General features: G+C 45.4%; 6 protein-coding genes across 10 annotated transcripts; 3 read left to right on the top strand and 3 right to left on the bottom strand.

Annotated features, from left to right (window-relative positions):
- Positions 1-1,225: 1,225 nt before the first annotated feature.
- Positions 1,226-1,974, bottom strand: LOC9645364 (germin-like protein subfamily T member 2). Its single transcript, XM_002969691.2, has one exon. The coding sequence runs from the start codon at positions 1,919-1,921 to the stop codon at positions 1,268-1,270; it is 654 nt and encodes a 217-aa protein (XP_002969737.1). The 5' UTR covers positions 1,922-1,974; the 3' UTR covers positions 1,226-1,267.
- Positions 1,975-2,422: 448 nt separating this feature from the next.
- On the bottom strand, positions 2,423-2,946 carry LOC112346300. The gene is made up of 2 exons (XM_024674939.1): positions 2,692-2,946; positions 2,423-2,602 (listed from the first exon to the last, which is right to left on the bottom strand). Exons 1-2 carry the CDS (start codon positions 2,944-2,946, stop codon positions 2,423-2,425), a joined length of 435 nt encoding a protein of 144 aa, XP_024530707.1.
- A 3,838-nt stretch (positions 2,947-6,784) lies between these two features.
- LOC9645363 (alpha-L-fucosidase 2) lies at positions 6,785-10,027 on the top strand. Of its 2 annotated transcripts, none has more exons than XM_002969940.2 (10): positions 6,785-6,986; positions 7,149-7,294; positions 7,345-8,204; positions 8,272-8,404; positions 8,461-8,619; positions 8,691-8,915; positions 8,979-9,080; positions 9,140-9,275; positions 9,350-9,551; positions 9,617-10,027. In XM_002969940.2, exons 1-10 carry the CDS (start codon positions 6,839-6,841, stop codon positions 9,897-9,899), a joined length of 2,394 nt encoding a protein of 797 aa, XP_002969986.2. In that variant the 5' UTR covers positions 6,785-6,838; the 3' UTR covers positions 9,900-10,027. The 2 variants fall into 2 exon arrangements, with proteins under 2 accessions (XP_002969986.2, XP_024530764.1); XM_024674996.1 differs by having other exon boundaries at positions 8,955-9,080.
- Positions 10,028-10,956: 929 nt separating this feature from the next.
- LOC9645952 lies at positions 10,957-13,091 on the bottom strand. 2 transcript variants are annotated; one of them, XM_024675021.1, is made up of 5 exons: positions 12,894-13,091; positions 12,556-12,826; positions 12,016-12,493; positions 11,652-11,956; positions 10,957-11,580 (listed from the first exon to the last, which is right to left on the bottom strand). In XM_024675021.1, coding segments are annotated over exons 1-3 (510 nt in total). In that variant the 5' UTR covers positions 12,896-13,091; the 3' UTR covers positions 10,957-11,580; positions 11,652-11,956; positions 12,016-12,256. The 2 variants fall into 2 exon arrangements, with proteins under 2 accessions (XP_024530789.1, XP_024530788.1); XM_024675020.1 differs by lacking the exons at positions 12,556-12,826; positions 12,894-13,091 and having other exon boundaries at positions 11,652-12,253.
- A 201-nt stretch (positions 13,092-13,292) lies between these two features.
- Positions 13,293-15,508, top strand: LOC9645951 (fatty alcohol:caffeoyl-CoA acyltransferase). Of its 3 annotated transcripts, XM_002969939.2 has the most exons (4): positions 13,294-13,717; positions 13,813-14,148; positions 14,203-14,483; positions 14,559-15,508. In XM_002969939.2, the coding sequence occupies exons 2-4, from the start codon at positions 13,929-13,931 to the stop codon at positions 15,429-15,431; spliced, it is 1,374 nt and encodes a 457-aa protein (XP_002969985.1). In that variant the 5' UTR covers positions 13,294-13,717; positions 13,813-13,928; the 3' UTR covers positions 15,432-15,508. The 3 variants fall into 3 exon arrangements, with proteins under 3 accessions (XP_024530758.1, XP_002969985.1, XP_024530759.1); XM_024674990.1 differs by having other exon boundaries at positions 13,293-13,717; positions 14,203-15,508; XM_024674991.1 differs by lacking the exon at positions 13,294-13,717 and having other exon boundaries at positions 13,737-14,148.
- A 1,292-nt stretch (positions 15,509-16,800) lies between these two features.
- On the top strand, positions 16,801-21,598 carry LOC9645950 (regulator of nonsense transcripts UPF2). Its single transcript, XM_024674587.1, has 16 exons — positions 16,801-16,898; positions 16,973-17,060; positions 17,127-17,329; positions 17,395-17,739; positions 17,791-17,895; positions 17,954-18,081; positions 18,135-18,311; positions 18,366-18,435; positions 18,499-18,774; positions 18,825-19,022; positions 19,076-19,177; positions 19,230-19,481; positions 19,539-19,757; positions 19,823-19,993; positions 20,049-20,234; positions 20,299-21,598. The coding sequence occupies exons 1-16, from the start codon at positions 16,812-16,814 to the stop codon at positions 21,229-21,231; spliced, it is 3,540 nt and encodes a 1,179-aa protein (XP_024530355.1). The 5' UTR covers positions 16,801-16,811; the 3' UTR covers positions 21,232-21,598.
- The last annotated feature ends 36 nt before the right edge of the window (positions 21,599-21,634 follow it).

The following is a 21,634-nucleotide window of genomic DNA, read 5'->3' as shown; positions in this document are numbered from 1 at the left end:
ACGTATCTTTTATTCTTTAAGTTTTAAAAACATTTTCTTCTTTTTACTTCACTATATCCATTTTGATAGTTATTGAAAATTTCTTTTTGGATACTTCTTTATCCACTTTTTTTTCTTCCATAATGTTTCTTCTTCAATTTTTCTTACTTTCTCCTTTTTATTTTAACATTTTAAGCTTTTTTTTCTTTGAGGAGGGGGTAAAGGGGATGGCCAAATGAGAGTTTAGCTCTATTGATTGAGTGAAGTTAGATGGATATAATAGTGGAGTGAAAATAAATTATACAAATTTTGGAGTAAGGATAAATATAATGAGTTTAAATAAAATATTTAACCTCAATATAATGAGGCTAAATAGATACTATAGGAAAATGAGGCCAAATCTAAATAGCAAAATGAGTATGATTATAATAAATTTAGATAGAGTTGATGCTTTAAAACTTTTTTCCTTCAAAAAGGAGATAGAGAGGATATAAAAGATGAATGGAGTGCTTATGTGGTGCTATATGAAAATGAAAGTTAGAAGTTTGAGTTAACATAAAAACTCAAATCTTGACCAAATGGAAGAGATATAGACAGATTTTGTTAATGGTCATAAGTCTGAATTAACAACAATCTTAGTATATGGCTAGTGGGCAGACTTAAAGGCATGATGTATTATTTGTTGCAATAGTGTTTTATGGACTTTAGCAATTCTTAAAGTCCTTTGCTTTGGTTCAAAATTATGGTTTTAAGGTTGATTTGAACATTTAGCAATTACATAGAGTTATAACTAATTTATCAAGATTCTGTAGTTAATTGATACTTATGCCATAACTTTGTATTTTGTTTCTATCATAGTTGTTAGTAATTACGTTAGTTGTTATATAAGAGTTTCAAGTTCTTATGGCATTCTATAATTGACTAGTAGAATATATAAATGTTCCACCAAATTTATAATTATCACATTTTCATCTTTTAGAGGGGAGAAGACCTGTATATATATATAATGAGCTAAATGGGGAGCACATCCCAGACTTCAACCATGATCCATCGATGTTAGAAATGCAAGCGATGGTGTGCATTCACCTCATTAATCTTCTCCAAGTCAACGAGCAGGTCCTGTATGCTTGCATGTCCAATGTGGAGCAGAGCACCCTGCTCACATCCCTCTGCTTCCAGAAATGAATCCACCCAAAAGCTTCTTCTGTGACGAATCAACCAAGTTCATGCTCAACGATTTGCTCTATATTTAAATTTCATTTTAAGTTTAAAGATTAATGAAATAAATTCAAACAAACTTGGATCGCACTTGCTCGATGGTCCTCTCATCCAAAAAGAAGGTCTTCTTGAGCACCTCAGCCGGGACCTCTGGGCGGGAACCAAACATGGACGCTGCAATAAACTGGATTCCAGGAAACTGGGAGTTGAGAATGGCAATGATCTTCGCATTTGTTCTTCCAACGTTCATCTGCCAGTGAATCAATCCGCGAGGAATCACCATAACTTCGCCCCTGTTGATCACCCGAGCAAACAAGCGATTGTCCGTGGTGACAATGGCGGCGTAGACGCTCCCCTCTTCTACGTAGACCATCTCCGAGCCTCTCGGATGGGTGTGTGGGGGGATGAATCCTCCGGGAAGGAAGTCCAGCCTGGCGATGGAGAGACCCAAGGTGTTGAGGCCTGGGAATCTTCTCACTGTTCCAAAGATTGCCCCTGAGCGATTGATGTTTGTGGTGTTGGAAGAATTGACGATTTCGCTGTAGATGAAATCGTCCACGGTGACTGTCGATGAGTTCCTGCAAGGGAAGCCATTGATACCGGGCACAACATTGAGATCTCCAATGCAAAAGTCTTGGAGTGGGTCTGGATCGGATGAGACTACTGAGAAAACAAACAATGCTAGGAAGGCAACCGGCACAGCTTGAGCTTTGGAGAGAGCCATCTTCGTTCTAAAACTCTAGAACTTCGGATCGTGGTGGAGGGATGAATGGATGAAATGCGTGTGAATGCCTTGGCTGTCCAAGCACTCCAGCTTTTATAACTGGAAAATTTGCTGATTTTTTTTCATGGATGGCTAACGTGAAACACGATTTTGGACGCCGAGTCAGCCAACCATGCTGGAACAAAAAACTTTTAGTCAATAACTTGGTTGTGCGAAAATCCGGCAGTCAAACTTGGTGAAAGTCAAGCTAAAGTTGTTTTGAATCGAGGAGTTTAATGAACTGAAAGTCTTAATACAAAGAAAAGTCTATGGTTTACATGATCCCATTTAAATCCATGATCATGTCAAAGTAGCTCGACAATGATATAATTGATAATCTTTGCATTCTCTAAAGTTTATGATCTTTGCGGATATACGGTCACTCAGAGTACTCTTATGATTTCAAGACTTGAAATTTTTTCTTTTATAGAAAAAGGGAAAAAAATGAATACATAACAAATTTTACATAAAGCTGGATCGGACATGATTGATGGTGTTCTCGTCCAAGAAGAAAGTCTTCTCTAGCACCTCATTTGGGATTTGGAGTCGAGACCCAAAAAAGGACGATCCAATAAATTGAATTCCAGGAAATTGGGAGTTGAGAGTGGCAATGATCTTCGCATTTGTTCTTCCAACGTTCATCTGCCAGTTTCCCATGCAGGAACCCATCAACAGTCACAGTAGATGATTTCATCTACAGTGGAATCGTCAACTCCTCTAACACCACAAACATCAATCGCTCCGGTGCCATCTTTGGAACAGCACTGAGGTTTCCTGGTCTCAACACTTTGGGTCCCTCCATCGCCAGGCTCGACTTCCATCCCGGAGGAATCATTCCCCCACACACCCATCCCAGAGGCTCGGAGATGGTCTACGTAGAAGAAGGGAGCGTCTACGCCGCCATTGTCACCGCGGACAATCGTTTGTTTGCTCGAGTGATGAACAGAGGCGAAGTTATGGTGATTCCCCGAGGATTTATCCTCCATTGATGCCCGGGACAACGCTGGGATCTCCAATACAAAAGTCTTGGAGTGGATCTGGGTCCGATGAAACTACTGAGAAAACAAAGAATGCAAGCAACGCTAACAAAACAGCTTGGGAATTGAAGAGAGCCATAGAGAAAAACTTGAGTGATTTTGCGACTAGGTAGATGTATTGCTGAAATGTAATGCTAGATATGTGGAGGAGAACCATATTTATACTGAGAACTGTAATTCAGACGTTGAGCTATGATTCGGAGTGAGCCACCATGTTGGAACAAGGAATTTGGATCAACATCTAGTCTGCAAAAGTTCAAGGGAGCCTTCAAGGTAAAATCAACGAAGATAGTCAACATTGACTAATGTTCTCCACTGGATTTGCTTCCTGAAATTAGAAAGGATGTTTTGCTAGTTTGATGTTACATACGGCATTTTGCAAGTAGGGTCCTTTTTTAAATAGATAAATAGGTAACTTGGTTACTGTACATTTGATTAAAAACTCAAGAAACAAAGTTGGATTGGACTTGATTGATAGTGGTCTCGTCCAAGAAAAAAGTCTTCTCGAGCACCTCATTCGGGATTTGTGGTCGAGACCCAAACATGGACGCTGCAATAAACTGGATTCAGGAAACTGGGAGTTGAGAATGGCAATGATCTTCACATTTGTTCTTCCAACGTTCATCTGCCAGTGAATCAATCCGCGAGGAATCACCATAACTTCGCCCCTGTTGATCACCCGAGCAAACAAGCGATTGTCCGTGGTGACAATGGCGGCATAGACGCTCCCCTCTTCTACGTAGAGCATCTCCAAGCCTCTGGGATGGGTGTGTGGAGGGATGATTCCACCGGGAAGAAAGCATACTTGCATTCGAACGGGTACGATTAATAAAAAACGCCGTTTAAAACGCGCGTATAATACGGCGTTTAAAACGGCGTTTAAACACCAAGAATATTTTTAAAAACCCTAAAGAATATGCTTTCTTTTACTTAGGATTAGGGTTCATGTTCGAAAAAAACCGTAAAATCAGGGTTCGAAAAAAACTGAAAACCATTATACCCGTTCGAAAAAAAGCTAAACGGGTATTAAACGTTCAATACCCGTTCGAATCCGGTTGCGTTCGAATGTTCGGATGCAAGTATGGAAGAAAGTCGAGCCTGGCGATGGAGAGACCCAAAGTGTTGAGACCCGGGAACCTTCGCACTGTTCCAAAGATTGCCCCTGAGCGATTGATGTTTGTGGTGTTGGCGCTGTATCTCCAATGCAAAAGTCCTGGAGTGGATCTGGATCCGATGAAACAACTGATAAAACAAAGAATGCAAGCCAGGCGATAGACACGACTTGAGCTGTGGAAATAGCCATTTTCCGTTTGAAACTAAATGAAGCTTTTGAGCGTCGCTCAATAGGGCCTTTTTATGCTTGGAAAATCATCCACTGCTTAGATAACTAGTCGTAGAATACCAAGTAAGCCTACCATTTCGGACGCCGAAGAATCTAAAACTCGCGTGGAAAACTCTCTAGGAATAGGAAACGCTAAAAGACACGTCAACGGAAGTCAAATACTTTGATTAAACGACGCGGTTAGCATAACAAAAGGAAATGCAACATTTTGAGCGGTGGTGACAGTGAAGGTCATTTAAGTCGAAGGTGGAGGGGCTAAAGGTGACGATGGTGGTGGTGGAGTGGCAAGATTTGGGATAGGAACTCCCACTGCAAACGTTTCCATATGTGTGGGAGATGGAGGTGGCACTGATGATGATGGTGACGGTGGTGGAGTGAGAGGTAAATCTGGAATAAGAACTCCTACCACGTCTGCTTTGGAGGCTTCCATCACCGGGGAAGCTGGAGGTGGTGGTTATGGTGGTAGTGATGGTGGAGTGAGGAGTAGCAGATTTGGGAGTGGAACTGGGATTGGCACTCCCACCACCACTAGGGACGCCTCTAGTGCTGTGCTAGTCATTGGTGGCAATGGCCACTACGGTGGTGGTGGTAGTGGAGGTGGCTGTGATGGTGGTGGCGTCTGTGGTGATCCAGGTGGAGGTGGCTGTGATGGTGGAGAGCACTGGATGTAGATGCTCTTCCAGGTGCAGAACTTACACTGCTAGTCATTGCGATCGAAGGAGACACCGGCTCTTTTCTGGCAACGGGTGCCAGAGTAAGCTGTGGCGCTCTGGCCGTTGGTGTAGACGAACTTATAGCCTTTTTGCTGCTTGAAGTCGATGTTGTTGCATCCACACGAGTCGTAGCGCCTGGTATTCTTGTCGCAATGGAGGCCCGAGTAAGTGTCCAGGTAGCTCGCATTGGCCACGAGAGCAAAGCCGAGCATGGAGAGAGTGATAGCAAGTTTGGCCACTAAAGCCATGGTGATAATCGAATTAAGATCACTGGAGCACGAAACAAGCTTCGAAAACAAGTATATGGATTACTTACACAAGCCAAGGCCGAGAAGACAAAGCTCACTGATTGAAGCGCTATGACGGAGCTCCAATTTATACTCTGGCGATTTTTTTCCTTCTTGACGCGTTAGAGTCTAGAAGTTCAGTACAAATGGATAGCAGCTTTAACCAGCATGAACTAGAATCATGCAGAGATCCTCGCAAGGAACAAGATATATGTACAAATCCGATCAGGAGAAAACAAGAATCATGCCTTTATTATGTGCAGCAACACTCTTAGGGAGTAAAAACTTCATCTGAAATATCATTAAAGTTTAAAGAAAGGTGCATAGACTACCAGTCAGCAATTCAATCTCGGCGAAGGCCATCAATGTTGATTTTCTGGAAGCAAATGAGAAAACAATTTGTTAACATGAAAGCAGCTGGAAAGCAACCTGATTCATGCACATCTTCACCAAGTCATCAAGTTGGCTTTGTATCCGCCAAAGCCTCTTGATTGACGAAATGTAAGCGTGTCGTAAAAGTCGGGCAGTCGACACCGAAGTTCCGTACTACAAAACCAACAAACTATTGTTTCAGATCGTTTTCAGCAGATTTATCACTCTACCACTCTAAACACTGGAGCATGAACCGAGGCTTGCTATAAGCACAGCCTGGCCAAGGCAAGTAAACATGCCGACGAGAAAAAGAAAAGAGAAACTTGCCGATCGAAGCCTTGTAGTCTCCGGGATTTACATCAAAATAAAATAAAGCAAGATGAAATTGGAGCAAGTAGTTTGAAAGCAGCAAATTTGACTTGAAGGCCGCCAGACGTTTCACAAAGGTGACATGATTCGAGAAGCACCCGCAATTCTGGGGCCTCGATAACCTGAAAAAAATGAAAGAGACAATAATTTGAGAAGCACAGCACGAGAGAGAGAGACAGTATTACAACATACTGCTGATCCAACAGTTCCAAGTCCAATGAAAGCCGCTAGAGAACCAGCTTCAACCATGGCAATGTTCAACGCTCTGGTCACGCAAATTAGATATTCAATTTTGAGCAAGAATTTAGAACTAGCTAGAAGAACTAACCTGTAGGAATCCCACGGGCGTAAACTTTTGCCACCAAGGCCTCGAGAATGACCGTGTAATTGGTGAAAGTAGAGCAATTCAGGAAACGGTATCCACGGAGAAAAATCTCGTCTTGTTATCCACGTAACTCCCACACGAGAAGTTCAGATTCGAGTGATTGAGCTGGCCATCGCTACTGTGCTTGCGAGCTTGGATCCCCGATATGTGAAACACCGAAATGGAGAAAGGAAATAGTTCTAAGAACAATGGAAGAATTTTTACCTGGTTCTTCCTCAAATGCATGGATGAATTTGATTCCAGCCTGAGCAGGCAAATCTTTGATCTATTGCCGTGTTGCCGGGAATCTCATTTTGAAAAGAGAGCGCTAAGAGACAAATGCTGGCAATGGCAGTCATTTTGCGTGACACTAGGGCGCGTCATTGTCACGGCGATGGAGACGGAGAGTTCAATGGAGGAGCTCCTAAGCGTGGATTTCTTCGATCCCGCCAGGTATTGGGTGGAAGCACTACCTGTTGGGAATGGGCGATTGGGAGCTATGGTGTTTGGAGGATCATCGTCCGACCTCATCCAGCTCAATGGTACGTGATAACGTCTGGATTCATAGGGTTTTGTGCTACTTGTGCACTGCTATTTCCTCTTGAATTGTGTGAATGCATCCACTTTCTAAAAGTTCATATGTTTCTATGGACTCTTTAGAAACATATACTTGTAGCATGGATTTATGTTCTCATCTTGCGCAGAAGATACACTTTGGTCTGGTGGTCCGAGAGACTGGAACAATCCCAATGCCGTGCAAGTTCTTCCCAAAGTTCGTCAGCTGGTTTGGGACGAAAAATATGCCGAGGCTTCGGACTTGTCCAAGGAAATGCTTGGTCCATACACAGAGGTAACTTCACTTCTCACTTGAAAGCTCGAGGACTTTCTTTTTTTCCCCAGGTTTATCAGCCCCTCGGTGATATAAAGCTCGATTTTGGAGCGTCTCACGCCACGTATGACGCTCAAAGCTATCACAGGCAGCTCGACTTAAACACTGCTCTCGTCTCGGTCAGCTATGCCGTTGGCGGCATAAACTACACAAGGGAAGTTTTTGCGAGCTATCCTCACCAGGTTATCGTGATCAGGATAACTTCATCCAAAGCCGGTGCTGTCAGCTTCTCCGCAACTTTGGACAGTCCTCTTCAGACCAATGCATACGTAAAAGACTCCAACTTCATCGTCGTGCAAGGCCAGTGTCCGCTTCACGTCGAGGAACCAACATTATCCTCTCCTCGATGTGAAAGCGACCAAAAGACTGGCATGAGCTTTGCTGCTGTGATGGAAGTTAGAACGAGCAGTGGTGCTGGCTCGGTGATCACAAAGCTCGGAATTCAACAAGTTAGAGTCGAGAATGTGGACTGGGCGATGCTTGTGCTAGCGGCAAGTTCTTCCTTCGATGGTCCTTTCAAAGATCCAACTTCTACTGGCAAAGACCCTGTTGCAGCGTCTTTGGCGACATTGAAGTTGGTGGAAGCTTTATCATACAAGAAACTTTATGCTGCTCACTTGAAAGATTACCAAGCTCTATTCCACCGGGTTTCACTGCAGATCAACAAAAAAAGCAGAGAAAATTCAGTTGTGAGCTCTACAAGTATGTCAACACAGGAAAGAATCCAGGCTTTTGCAAGCAATGAAGATCCTGCAATGGTAGTGCTGCTCTTCCAGTTTGGACGCTATTTGCTTATATCTTCTTCGAGACCTGGAACTTTCGTTGCCAACCTTCAAGGTATTTGGAACAAGGATTTGAAGCCTGCATGGAGGTGAACAAGTAGATCAAATTCAATACTTTTTACAAGTTTCACTTACTCTTTCTTTTCGTTTTTGCAGATGTGTTCCACATCTAAACATCAATCTGGAGATGAACTACTGGCCAGCTGAGGTGTGCAATCTTGCTGAGTGTCATGAGCCACTATTTGATTTCGTGTCCTCAATGGCAATCAATGGTAGTCACACAGCTAAGGTATGAATGAGTTTTCTACTGGCATAAACTAAGCAAGGGGTGACAAAAACTTTCAGGTGAATTACAACATGAGAGGCTGGGTTACACATCACAACGCAGATATATGGGTGCAAACAGCACCAATTGGTGGTGACCCTGTCTATGCTCTCTTTCCCATGGGTGGAGCTTGGTTATGCTTGCATTTATGGGAGCACTATCGATTCTCTCTGGACATGGTTGCGATCTTTCCACTTTTCATTTTTGTCTTGGATTTGGAGAACTATTAACTTGGCTCTGTTTGCTTCAGGAGTTTCTTCGCAGCAAGGCATATCCATTGCTCACTGGCTGTGCACAGTTTCTCTTTGATTGGCTCACTGGAGATAACCATGGAATGCTTGTGACTAATCCCTCGACGTCTCCAGAGCATGTGTTTATAGCGCCGGATGGAAAAGAGGCGTCAGTGAGCTATGCGAGTGCTATGGACATGGCTATCATTCGAGCAGTCTTTGATGCCACTTCTTCAGCTGCAACTGTAAGTTCATACCTTCATTAAATCCTTCATTGTCTCCAGCTTCAAGTTCATGTGAATTCTCAGATACTCCAGGAGCCGAACTCACAGTTCACAGCCAACCTGAAGCACGCTACAGAGAACTTGTTTCCTCCAGAGATAAGTTCAAGCGGTCTACTGATGGAATGGGTATGTCCCTCGAGTTTTCCAAGCATGAAGCTTGTTTTGAAACTTGGTATGCTATCCAGGCAAAAGACTTTCAAGACCCGGATGTGAATCACAGACACATGTCACACCTGTTTGGATTGTATCCCGGCCACTCCATCTCGATTGAGAGCACTCCCGAGCTTTGCCAAGCTGCTGTTCGTAGCATGTACGTAAGAGGTACGTATTTTTCTTTCATTTTCCCCCCTCGAGCTGGTTTGAGGGAACGAAAACTTCTTTTTTTTGTTTGCCAGGCGACGTTGGGCCTGGGTGGTCAATGGCCTGGAAGATTGCACTGTGGTCTCGACTGTGGAGCGCACAGAATGCATACCGCGTAGTCAAGAGGATGTTTACACTGATGGACGCCACTCAGACAACAGAGCGTCTGGACGGTGGTGGACTGTATGGAAATCTTTTTAATGCTCATCCACCTTTCCAGATTGATGGGAACTTTGGGTAAGAACAAGCTCTCTGCTTTTAGATTTCTTTATCTTCTGGCAACACTTTTTCCTTCTCGACAGATTTACTGCAGCTATAGCTGAGATGCTACTCCAGAGTGATGAAACGAACATTTATCTCCTTCCGTCGCTACCCGAAGTCTGGATTTCTGGCGCCGTAACTGGGCTACGAGCGAGAGGTGACACAAGTGTGGACATCGCGTGGGAGAGGGGGACACTGTCCAGTGCGAGGATTGTCCCGGGCCCAAAGTGCTCATCTCACACCCGGAGAATTCATTACAGATGGAAAAGCTTTGAAATAAGGCTATCACATCCCTGCACGGAGTGGAAGCTGGATGAAATTTAGCTCTTGCATAGATATTACTTGTGAGTGCTCTTGGGATCTAGACCTTTGCATGTGGCTTGCGCGACATCGTAATTGAATGCTTGGCCATCACAGGAAAAAGGAAATGTGATGTGCATAACGTGTGCAAATATGTTTTAAAAGGTCATCGATTGTTACCAGAGATTCAAGCGATGAGTTCTTAGAACAGATGCTTTTGCTGTTGTTGCTCAACACGATGCTGCTTAAATTAAGAACACGAAGACCTGGAGGAACTGATGGAACTTCACATGTGAATTGGTTGTTATTGGCACAGAGTATCTCCAATGACAGAACAAGTTTTGATTTGCAAATACTGTGGTCCTGAGAAGGCCTTGTTTGGGCAATCTCAATGCAGCACACTTTCAGAAGACTGTTCCAGACACAGCTAGCTGTCAATATGGTCTTTTTTTTTGTATATAACCAGTTGTAAAACTACGTGGCTGTGATGGAAACTTTTGTGGTTTTGAGAATGGTTTTTTTATCATAAAGTTGGGACCACAACAGAAGTGGTTTCACACATAGTTATTTGTTAATTTCTAAATGTGCTATTTAGCAATTAGTCTAGGAGTGGTTTCTAATATGCATTTTGAGAATAAAAGTATGTATAATTTTCTATATAGTTCATTTGAAGTAGATATAGGAGAGAGTAATTTTTAGGTTGTTGCATATAGATTTATATATTTGAATACAAATTGGTTACCAACTATATAGTAGTAACTAATTTTTTACTGTTACAGTAGTCCTAGGTATTTGTGGACCGATATTGAGAAATGACTATCTTGTACTTTAAAGACTATTTTGTTGCCCACCATTGATTTTGATGCCCAACCAACTTTTGAGTTGTCGTAAATCTAAAAGACTGTGTACCGCACAAGCAAGCCATAGCCAAGAACCTAACTAAGCAGCCCATAGAGAAGAAGTTATAACAACATTGCTCTTAATAGCAATTGAGGCTAAGATAGAAACTGTTGTTATTCAGTATTGTAATTAAAAATATACTAAATTTTGATTAAAAAAAGATTTTATAAGTATGCATTTATGTTAATCACCTGACTAAGTAAAAATTAATTAACCACCCTAAACTAACCATAAAAAAGATGTGTTTTTCTACGCTCTCCATCACGAAGAAAAAAAAAACCTGCTGTGTTCGCTGCCGCTGCTGTAACTGCTAGACAATTTCACAAATGGAGGGTGTCCCCACAGCTCGCTTCCCCAAAGTCACAAAAAGAAAAGTGTTCTCTCACGATCAACTCAACCGCACCTCCTCTGAAAATCCCCCTTTTGTTCTCCACATCAATGCTTAACTCTTGGCTTGCAGCAGTCCCTTACCGTCCTTGATCGAGGAGAATAGCCTATGTTCCTAAACTGCGACTCCCTCCACCTCCTCTTCCTCTCCGAATCCAGCAGGTAATTGATGTTGGCCTCGATGTTGGAAAGCATGTGTTTTATGTCCGTCCCTCCCTCGTCCGGTTCCTTGATCACTTTAATCTCGGCCCAGTTCTTCTTCCTACACTCGTCCCGCGATATCTCCACCGTGTCAACGTGCCCGACGCCCGGTTGAGACGTGCATCGATAGTGGCCGACCGGTTCTTCTGGCATATCGGAATCAAAGTTCACTGTCAATGTCGTGCAAGGTGAAGGGGACCTGGACTTGGTTTTGTGACTGTTAATCCAAAGAAGAGAGACATTGTTATGTGAGTTTAACAGGCAAGCAAGGACTAGAGATGAACTTACGAGCAAGGCGACAGCGGCGATGGACTCCGCGACATGCTCCTGGCTCGCGGCGAGTAGGGGCTCCGGCATCGTTGCGAGAGCGGGCTTCTGTCCCTGGGAGACATCGGGCTCTTGCCTCTGGGTGACACTGTGCTCCGTGGTGATACCATCGGACTCCGCGTTCTCTGTGAGAAAGGACTTGGCGGCCTCGGGCAGAACGGACTTCTCGTGCACGAAGGACTCCGGCCTTTCGGCGACACGCTTCTGCACGGCTTCCTTCTGTGGTCTCCTATATCATCTGGGGACCCCGGTCGAGAGTGGTGGTCCTGTAAAGAAACGTTTCAGTCGGTCGGTCCTACACAAAAAGCTTTTTTTTTCCACTCACCTGTATTCTAACTTCCACCCGTGGTGATCTCGATCCGGAGGTACTACGCAACAACTTGTTTACTTCTCGCTTCAAAGAATCTGTACTGACTTTGAGGCCGGCGTCGCAGCTGACAGTCTCGCGTTCCAAATCTTTCTGTAGCTTCCGAAGCATCAAGATCAATGGCAGAGTTCCACCGTCTGCTCCGCCCTCGAGGTAGACCTCTGCAAGTTTCGACAGAAGTCCATCAGCGGACCGCCTCTCACCCGACCACGTCCACTGTCCCAAAGTATTTTATCCTCCCCTTGGTTACCATGCCCAGGATGTGCTTACCACACAAGCTTCCGAGCATCCAGCCCACTGTCGCCTTCTTCTTCAAAGCTTTGTTCTCGATGTCGAGTTTCCTTCTCGCCTTCTCGTCTCTCTTCTTTCGGTACTGGTAAAGCTCTTCTCTTCTATGCATTTCTCGTTGCAACTCATCAATCCTAGCTTCCAGTTCCTGTTCCAAGGTAATAGAAATAAAAAAGTAGGTAAGACTCCCGAAAGCAAAAGAGCTCTTACCTGGATTCTTTCCAAAAGCCGCTCTTTCTCCTTGAGAAGAACGCACTTGTCATGCTCCAACCTGCGATCTCTTTCCAAGGCCGATTCAAGCATATACTTGAGCTCCGCCTTCTCTCGTTTCAGTTGAGCCTCTCTGTGCTCGCAGTCCAGCTTTTGCCTCTCGGCCTCCAATCTCAGCCGCTCGTAAGCGCATTCTAACGAGTTGAGGTAGTCCACCAACGCGGCACTCTTCTTCTCGAACTCGTTAATCACAAAATCCTTACAATTATCCCTATGAAGCAAAACAATTCCATCGATCACAGCGCAAGCGTCAGGCCTGCAGCATTGAGAGAACTTACATGTCTTGGAAGCAAATCGAGACTGCCCAGCCGCTCTGCCCAAAATCTAAGGCTGTGCCTCAAAATCTGGCAAGACGTCCTGCCTGTGGCCTACATTGCGCCAATGCCAGCGCCCACCGCGCATCAAAATCCTCTGCCGCGCATCATGGTCTCCCATTCCCCGCCATACAAGAGCGCGAAAACCCTAGAACTCCCGCACCTATTCCTATCACGCCAGCGCGCGATGGACGACTGAGATTCAACGTTATCTGGCGGGAAAAATGTTTTGAAACTTTAGGGTTTATTGGGTTGCATTCAAAGTGGACCACCAACCAGATAAAGGCAGTGGTCCTAGGGTTCTTCGCACACTAATTAGCGCCCAGCCCAGGGCTCTCTTCCAGGTAAGAAATCGCGATTAGGGTTCCTAGATCCATATCTAGCTAGCTACAATCTCAATCTCATTGGAATGCACGATCTTGCCCATCGAGAAATTTGGACTCCATGGATGCTTCTTTGGTTTCATTTTTCTTCCACTCCTGTTGTTTTCTACCTGTATTTCGCCGCGGCTGCAAACATGATTGAAAAGAAAAAAGAGAGAACTTCTTCCAAAGTCTTTATCTTTGGTGTGGTGTGGGGCTGCTTTTAAGTTACATGTAACATTCTAAAGCTATCCGTCCGGCTCTTTGCTCAGGAATCCACCATTGAGAATCGAGACAAAGCCGATTCTTTGGTGGTGGAGTGTCAACAAAGTACGATTTCTTCTTTTTTTTTCTTCTCTTCTTTCGGTGCTTCCTCATCTTGTTCTTTTGGTTCGCTTCGAGCTGTCAAATGAATTCATTTTGCTGGTAAGTTTGTTGGATGATCACGTTAGAAATAAATGCTCTTCGCCACTGAAACTTCCCTGTGTACTGATGCTTTTAAACTGGCAATGGTGGTGCAGGCTGCATAGAAGTCTGGAGATAAAAGCCTGCTGGATTGTCCAAGGCTGAGCTAGAACCGTGCAGAGCGGCAGTGTCCTTTAAGCTGTTCCACGATCATCGATCTCTTTTGCCAAGAATGGGCGTGGAAGAGCCACAGCAGCAGCAGCAGCAGGGAGTTAAGTCCTCGTGCTGCGTGGTGAATACCCACGAGCCAATTCTGGTTCCTCCCGCAAAGTCAAGCTCCGCGCAACACAAGGATGAACGCTACTTCCTCACGAACTTGGACCAGAACTTGGCTGTTATCATGCAAACCGTCTATTTCTACAAAGGATCGGGATCATCCGAGCTCCAGCAAGGTACCACTCGTGATGATAATTCTCGAGTTTTGGATGCTGACGATTGTCCTGCAGCTCCACGAGATCCTGTGGATGTTGTCAAGAAGTCACTGGAGGAAATTCTCATTTTGTACTACCCCCTTGCAGGAAGGCTGGCTTTGAGCCGGGACATGAAGCTGGAAGTTTTGTGCAACGACCAAGGTGCTTTGTTTGTCGAGGCCGATGCAAATGTCTCGCTTGAGCAGTTTGTCAAGGACTCGAAGCTCGGGCAAGGCCTGGATGCAAATCTAAGGCAATTCGTCTACAGCGTTCCTGGTGCAAAGAGCGTGCTCGACATTCCTCCGCTGGTCGCCCAGGTACACCATACATCTTCTCTCATTTTAAAAAAGAAGGAAAAATTCGTTTTTTGCAATTCACGATCTCTCCTCCAGGTGACCAGATTCCAGTGCGGGGGATTCGTTCTCGGCCTGTCTCTAAACCACGCAATTTTCGATGGTATAGCCGCTATGGAATTTGTAAACTCGTGGTCGGAGCTTGCTCGAGGGGTTCCTCTCTCGGTCCCTCCGTGCCTTGACAGGAGCTCCCTCCGAGCCAGAAACCCACTCCAGATCGAATTCCCGCATCCGGAGTTCCTGGAGGTGGATCAGCCACCCAGCGATCAACCGGCCGAGAAGAGCGAGCTCGTCTTCAAGTCCATCGCCTTCGATGAGAAGAAGCTGAGCTCTCTCAAGGAAGCCATCCTCCGGGAGGGAGTTCTGGACAAGTGCAGTAGCTTCGAGGCTTTCACGGCGCTGGTGTGGAAGTGTAGAACCATGGCGACGAGCAGTGATCGTCTCTCGAGCAGGCAAACGAAGCTCCTCTTCGCGGTGGACGCCAGGAACAGGCTCTCGCCCGCACTCCCGCGAGGCTACGTCGGGAATGGAATCCTCCTCACTTGCGCTCTCACTAGCGTGGAGGATTTGTTGCAGGGATCGCTCTCTCACGCCATCGAGCTCATTCGCGCGGCGATCGCCAAGATCGACAATGCTTATCTTCGCTCCGTGATCGATTTCTTCGAGCAGACAAGGCTACGGCCGAGCTTGGAGTCAACGCTGGTCATAACAACGTGGTCAAGGCTGGCATTCCACACGACTGACTTTGGGTGGGGCACACCGCTCTTCACTGCGCCAGCCAGCTTGCCAGAGGCGGAGGTGGCACTGTTTCTACCCCACGGGGAGTCGCGCAAGGGATTCGAACTGGTGCATGGGCTGCCCGAGCGTGACATGAAAACGTTTGTGAGCTTGATGGAGACCAGCTGGATTTGAAATTTGATTATGGTTTAGATTTAAGCATCGTGATATTAATTTGATTGTGTTTAATCTGATCTCTTGCGTTGAATCTATGTATACAGGTCCCAGCAAGAGCTTTTAAGTAATCTTCCTCTTCCAGTTTTGGGGCTGGACCTGGAAATCACCTTTTGATTGCTATAGAGGTATGGCTTCTATTGTAGCTACAAAGCTGCAATAGTGATGGAGACAAAGTGCCAAAACCCTTGTGACAAAAACCATTGGCCACACTTTAAACTAGGATTTTCCCATGGGCCCATAAAACTTTGTAAAAAACTTTAAACTTTCTCAAAACTTGCATGGTCATGAATTTTCTGAAGGTCAACTCAGCAGCAAAAAATCCACCTCCACATTAGCATATCAACTTTGTATTTAAGCGACCATGTTCTTAAGCTCGTTTGAGATAAGTTATGTATAGCTTTGAAAAATTTGCTTGCCTAGAGAGAGGATTGATCAATCAGATTGCTATTGAAGCTTTTCATCCTTTTTTCCTGTGAGGTATGTTTAGGGCCCACTGAGTATTCGTCGTGCGATCCATTCGACTTCTTTACCACTGATGGTGGCCAACTGTGGGGCACTGATTTGCTTGGTGGCTTTTTGCTTTTTTTCTTTCCCCTTCGTTGTCAGGATCCAAGCCTTGGTTGCCAGCCTCAGGCCCGAGAAATGTGTGGCAAAATCATCGCTGTGCATCGCTGTGCAAGCGCTCGACAGCGGGTCAGCTGGGATTCCTGTACCTCTCAGGCCGCGGGCTTGGGCGGGATCCGCCATAGGGCCATGTCGTCTACTCTTTTTTTGAGTGATTTGGTGCAATCCGTGGTCCATGGAGCTTGAAAATCTCAAGTAGCGGCGCATCCAGATCCTCCACAACTGGTACTACTTCACACTCCAGCTCAATTCCAGTTGACCAGAGATGGAAAATATCGAAAGCTGACGAGAATCAACACATCCTAAACTTCTCAAGTTGCCAAAGACCAAGTCTCGTCCGCGTTTTGGAGACCATTTTTGAGTTGCAAAACAGGATGGCCTACGCTGTTTCATGAGGGCTCACAAGATTGGGCTGAAAAATACACGGCGTAAATGTTCTCCATAATTACGTGAACTCTCAATAATTTATATAATTTCTATGACAGACGAAATAAAAAAAAAAATTGTAGCAAAGAGATCTCCATAAATGGCTGCCCGTACAAAAGTGCGTATAGCTGATAATTGTAAAATTGGTTGAAGCATGGATAAACAATAATTTTCTGTGGTTTTATTAATTTCTTACTTATAGGTGTTTAAGAAAGTTTAATTTTATTGTTAATTAAATGAATTAGCTTTGTTAATTTTGAGTGATTTAATGGTTTGTGAAGAACCCTAATGGCGGAGCTGAGTGCCATGGCGCGGCCGGGGGATGCTCCCGATGAAGACACTAGGCGCGAGCTGAAGGGCAAGGATGAGGACGAGGTGAGTTTTTCTACTATCGCGGAGGGAGATTTTACTCGATCGTTGGCTGATTGCTGCTCGTTTGGGGACTTTAGGAAGCTCACACGCGGCTGGAAGAGATGAAGAAACAAATAGAAGCCAAGCGAGCTCTGCGTCGTGCAAATTTTTCTCCGGATAGACCTGGTAATGTGTGAGAGTGTTGGTGAACCAATCTCTCGAATTTTTTTTTTTCCTTCTTTCCCTTTTCAGATGCAAGTTTCCTTAGAACTTTGGACTCGAGTATCAAACGCAATACCGCTGTGATTAAGAAGCTCAAGCAGATCAATGAAGAGCAGCGTGATGGGTTACTAGAGGAGCTCAAGTCCGTGAATTTGAGCAAGTTTGTGACCGAGGCTGTGACGTCCATTTGCGATGCCAAGCTTAAAAGCTCCGACATCAATGCTGCTGTCCAGGTAAACTTGCTCGATTCTTAGCGTTACCAAGCACTGTATGCTTTTCTTATCTCTCCCTGTTCCAGGTGTGCTCTTTGCTTCATCAAAGGTACAAAGACTTTGCTCCCAACCTCGTACAAGGTCTATTGAAAGTGTTCTTGCCGGGGAAGGCTGGCGAAGAGCTAGACAGTGATCGGAGCTCTCGGGCTATGAGAAAGCGAAGTACTCTCAAGCTTTTGATGGAGCTCTACGTCTGCGGGGTTACTGAAGACGCTGGGATCTTCGTTAGCATTGTCAAGGACCTTACAAGCAGTGACCACTTGCGAGATCGAGAGGCAACGCAAACAAACCTGTCGTTGCTTGTAGCTTTTACACGCCAAGGGAGGTTTCTACTCGGGCTCCCACTGGGAGGTCCTGACGGCCAAGAGGAGGTATGGAATATCACTCCGAGCTAATGACTGGAACGTCCTCGCTTCGTGCAGTTTTACAAAGAGATTAACGCTAGTCAGGATCACAAGAAGCAGCTGAAGAAAATGATACAATCCTTTTACGACTCTGCAGTGTTTCTCCTTCAGTCCGAACATGCGGTAACTTTTGCGATCGGATTTAATTTTCGACGAGTTCATGCTCCCCATTTCTTTTCAGGCCCTTCGTCAGATCGAACACGAAAATGCCCGCATGCTCAACGCTAAAGGGGAACTTAGCGAGGAAAATGCTGCGTCCTACGAAAAAATGCGGAAGTCATACGACCATCTCTTTCGGAGTATTTCCTCGTAAGTCGATTCAATCACACTAGTGGATTTACCGTATTGCTAAACACCTTTAGACTGGCCGAAGCGATGGACATACAACCACCTGTGATGCCAGAGGATGCTCATACAACGCGCCTGTCGGCGGGGGAAGAAGGGGCTTCTTCGCCTGCAGGAAAAGAACCTGCATCCGTGGAGCCTATATGGGATGACGAAGACACTCGGCTATTTTACGAAGGTCTTCCAGATTTACGGTACTTAATGTCGTTCATTCTAGATTCTAGTCTGCGTCTAATGAATTGTATTAGGGCCTTTGTTCCTGCTGTTTTACTGGGAGAATCAGAGTCAAAAGCTGGTGAATCGAAAACGCCAGAACAGGTGAAACACAATATCCTTGAATAAGCCGGTAGCGGTTTCCTTTTTATTCTCTCTTTGTAACAGGAAGTACGAGCTGACTCCGAACTTGGTACACCGGAAGTTCATGTTCCATCAAATGAGGCCGAGAATGCTAGCGGTGAAGTCGTTCCTGAAGAAAAGAATCCAAACTCTGAAAAGGCTAGAGAGAAGGAGAAGGACAAAGATGAACCTGAAAGTAGCCGGAAGGAAAAGGAACACGAGAAAGAGAAGTGGAAAACTTTTGGGGATGGTGGAAATCTTGACAGCCTCTTGCAAAGACTTCCTGGAGCAGTCAGTCGGGATTTGATCGATCAGCTCACAGTATGAATTCTGGTTGTCTTTTAATCGTATTACTAATCCTGGATTTGCAGGTCGATTTTTGTTACGTGAACTCAAAAAGCAACAGAAAGAAACTGGTGCGGACGTTGTTTAATGTGCCTCGCACCTCGTTAGAGCTGCTGCCGCACTATTCTAGGATGGTAGCGACGCTTTCGACTTGCATGAAAGACATCACTCCAATGCTTCTTCAGTTGCTTGAGGACGAATTCAACTTCCTCATAAATAAGAAGGTGACTTACAGCTCATTTATTTAAAGCCAGTTCCTATCGTTTGCTCTTTGCAGGATCAAATGAACATCGAAACTAAAATAAAAAATATTCGATTCTTAGGAGAGCTGGCTAAGTTCCGGGTGGCTCCTTCCACCCTGATATTTACATGTTTAAAGGTGAGAACGTCGTAGCTAACTGTGATCTCTAAGTATTTTTCGGATGTTACAGTCTTGCTTGGACGATTTCAGCCACCATAACATCGATGTAGCTTGCAACTTGCTCGAGACCTGTGGTCGATTCTTATACCGCTCTCCAGAAACGTCCGTTAGAATGGGAAACATGCTAGATATTATTATGCGGCTAAAGAACGTGAAGAATCTTGATGCCCGGCATAGCACACTGGTCGAAAATGCCTATTATCAATGCCGGCCTCCAGAGCGATCAGCCCGTGTCTCCAAAGTTCGGCCTCTTTTACATCAGGTAATTCACTTTTGTCTTACAGCAATCAACTGACAGAGAATGTGGTCTTCACTGCAGTACATCCGAAAGCTACTGTTTTTAGATCTCGACAAGTCCTCCATCGAGCGTATTTTGCGACAACTGCGCAAAATGCCATGGGATGAATGCGAGGATTATGTTTTGAAGTGTTTCATGAAGGTTCATAAGATCAAATACAACCAAGTACATCTAGTCGCGTCCCTGACGGCTGGTTTAAATCGCTACCATGACTCATTTGCTGTTGCAGTTGTGGATGAGGTTTGTTTGTTGGTGTTTCTCCTTGTAATATCTTGTAATTCTTTTTGCTTTTCTTTTATCTTCAGGTGCTTGAAGAAATCAGAGTAGGATTGGAGCAGAATGAGTATGGCATGCAGCAGCGTAGGATAGTATTCATGCGGTTTTTAGGCGAGCTCTATAACTATCGACTTATTGACTCCTGCGTAATATTTGAAACTCTTTACCTGATCATCTTTTATGGTCACGGAACTCCCGAGGTATGGTTTCTAGGCTTTTTTATCTTGGTTTTAAAACTAAACCTTTTGCATGCAGCAAGAACTTCTGGATCCTACAGAAGATTATTTTCGTATCCGACTGGTGATAATGCTTCTTCAGACGTGTGGCCAGTTTTTCGATCGAGGCTCGTCGAAAAGGAAACTGGACAGGTTTCTATTGTTCTTTCAAAGATATGTCCTTGCGAAGGGATCGATTCCTCTGGACGTGGAGTTCGATCTACAGGTAACGTCTATTCGACTCACAGGGACTGTGGTGATTTTTAACATCGCTCTTGCTCTCGCTACAGGACCTTTTCGCAGACTTGCGCCCGAAAATGACACGGTACGCAACATTCGAGGAAGCGAATCAAGCACTGTTAGAGATGGAAGAAAGAGAAAACATGATGATGGAGAAGGCGGCCAACGGGAAGTACTTAGAGATGGAAGTGCCTTTCTCTGCGGAGCCAAGTCAAGTGGTCGGGAACGGAGGCAACGGTCTTCGTCGTGAGAATGGAGTTGACGAAGGCGAGAGCCTCAGTGAGACGGAAAGCGGAAGCATGGACGGACACGAGGAGGAGGAGGACGACGTCGAACGAGACGAAGAAGGCGAGGAGGAAGAAGAAGAAGCGGAGCTCGAGCACGCAGCGGTGTCGGAGGAGGACGACCACGTCAAGCTCCGGTGCAAGTCGAAAGAAGTGGATCCCCTTGAGGACGCCGACTTTGAGAAGGAGCTCCGGGCCTTGATGCAAGAGAGCGTCGACTCGAGGAAGTCGGAGCTGCGAGCACGGCCAACGCTCAACATGATGATGCCGATGAATCTGCTCGAGGGGACCAAAGACCACGGCCGAGCACAGGACCCCGAGAGTGGCGACGAAGGCATTGACGAGCACGGCTCGGGACACAACGTGGCTTTCAGAGTTCTCGTGAAGAAAGGCAACAAGCATCAGCTCAAGCAGCTCAAGATCCCGCGAGACTCGTCACTTGTGCAAAGCACGAGGCAGAAAGAAGCCGCGGAGCTGGAAGAGAAGCAGGATATCAAAAGGCTGGTCTTGGAGTACAACGAGAGAGAAGAAGACGAGAGAAGTGGTGGAACTACGCAGCCATTGAACTGGTCCTCGTCGTCTCCATCTAGAAGTCCCGGAGGTGGCCGTGGAGGAGCATATGACGCTGGTAGCGCGGCGAGATCCAGCGTTTCTCGCCAGAGAAGGCCTCTGGCAGCTGGTTATGGCCGGAGGAGATAGCAGGCTTGTCACAAACTTCCAGCTTTCCAGCTTTCGCTCAAAGGCGAAGATGTTGCAAGCGCGAGGAAGCGAGAACGAAGCTTATCGCTACTCACACAAGGTTGGAGGCGAGAAGAGCGATCATCCAACAACGAACGCGAAGCGAGCGAACTTAACTTTCGAGGTACCGAGTTTTTCTTCCGTTTTTTTTTTTTCCTTCTTTCTTGGAGCTAAGCAGTGAAGCTGTGATGGTATATAGTCACTCGAAAGAGAGAGAGAGAGAGAGAAAGAGAGATCGATCGATCGACAAGCCTGTACAAAAAGTCCGAGCAGTGAGTTCTTCGTGGCTCTTCTTCGTGTACATTTATAAAGGAAGTATCTTCTTCTATTCGGTTAGCGGAGGATCGACGGTTACCATTCGCCT

This window comes from Selaginella moellendorffii, unplaced genomic scaffold, assembly GCF_000143415.4.
Source record: "Selaginella moellendorffii unplaced genomic scaffold, v1.0 SELMOscaffold_13, whole genome shotgun sequence".
Lineage (NCBI taxonomy): Eukaryota > Viridiplantae > Streptophyta > Lycopodiopsida > Selaginellales > Selaginellaceae > Selaginella > Selaginella moellendorffii.
This window is presented reverse-complemented; position numbering and strand designations above follow the sequence as displayed.

Coding starts and splice junctions, on each gene's coding strand:
- LOC9645951 (XM_024674990.1), top strand. CDS start 13,929: ATGGGCGTGGAAGAGCCACAGCAGCAGCAGCAGCAGGGAGTTAAGTCC. Junction 14,149..14,202: donor ATCATCCGAGCTCCAGCAAG/GTACCACTCGTG, acceptor ATTGTCCTGCAG/CTCCACGAGATCCTGTGGAT.
- LOC9645363 (XM_024674996.1), top strand. CDS start 6,839: ATGGAGACGGAGAGTTCAATGGAGGAGCTCCTAAGCGTGGATTTCTTC. Junction 8,405..8,460: donor ATGGTAGTCACACAGCTAAG/GTATGAATGAGT, acceptor AAAAACTTTCAG/GTGAATTACAACATGAGAGG. Junction 9,552..9,616: donor CAGATTGATGGGAACTTTGG/GTAAGAACAAGC, acceptor CCTTCTCGACAG/ATTTACTGCAGCTATAGCTG.
- LOC9645952 (XM_024675020.1), bottom strand. CDS start 11,800: ATGGTATCACCACGGAGCACAGTGTCACCCAGAGGCAAGAGCCCGATG. Junction 11,581..11,651: donor TCGCCGCTGTCGCCTTGCTC/GTAAGTTCATCT, acceptor TTGGATTAACAG/TCACAAAACCAAGTCCAGGT.
- LOC9645364 (XM_002969691.2), bottom strand. CDS start 1,921: ATGGCTCTCTCCAAAGCTCAAGCTGTGCCGGTTGCCTTCCTAGCATTG.
- LOC112346300 (XM_024674939.1), bottom strand. CDS start 2,946: ATGGAGGATAAATCCTCGGGGAATCACCATAACTTCGCCTCTGTTCAT. Junction 2,603..2,691: donor ATGGCACCGGAGCGATTGAT/GTTTGTGGTGTT, acceptor GGAAACTGGCAG/ATGAACGTTGGAAGAACAAA.
- LOC9645950 (XM_024674587.1), top strand. CDS start 16,812: ATGGCGGAGCTGAGTGCCATGGCGCGGCCGGGGGATGCTCCCGATGAA. Junction 17,896..17,953: donor TCCTTCAGTCCGAACATGCG/GTAACTTTTGCG, acceptor ATTTCTTTTCAG/GCCCTTCGTCAGATCGAACA. Junction 19,994..20,048: donor ATGGTCACGGAACTCCCGAG/GTATGGTTTCTA, acceptor TTTTGCATGCAG/CAAGAACTTCTGGATCCTAC.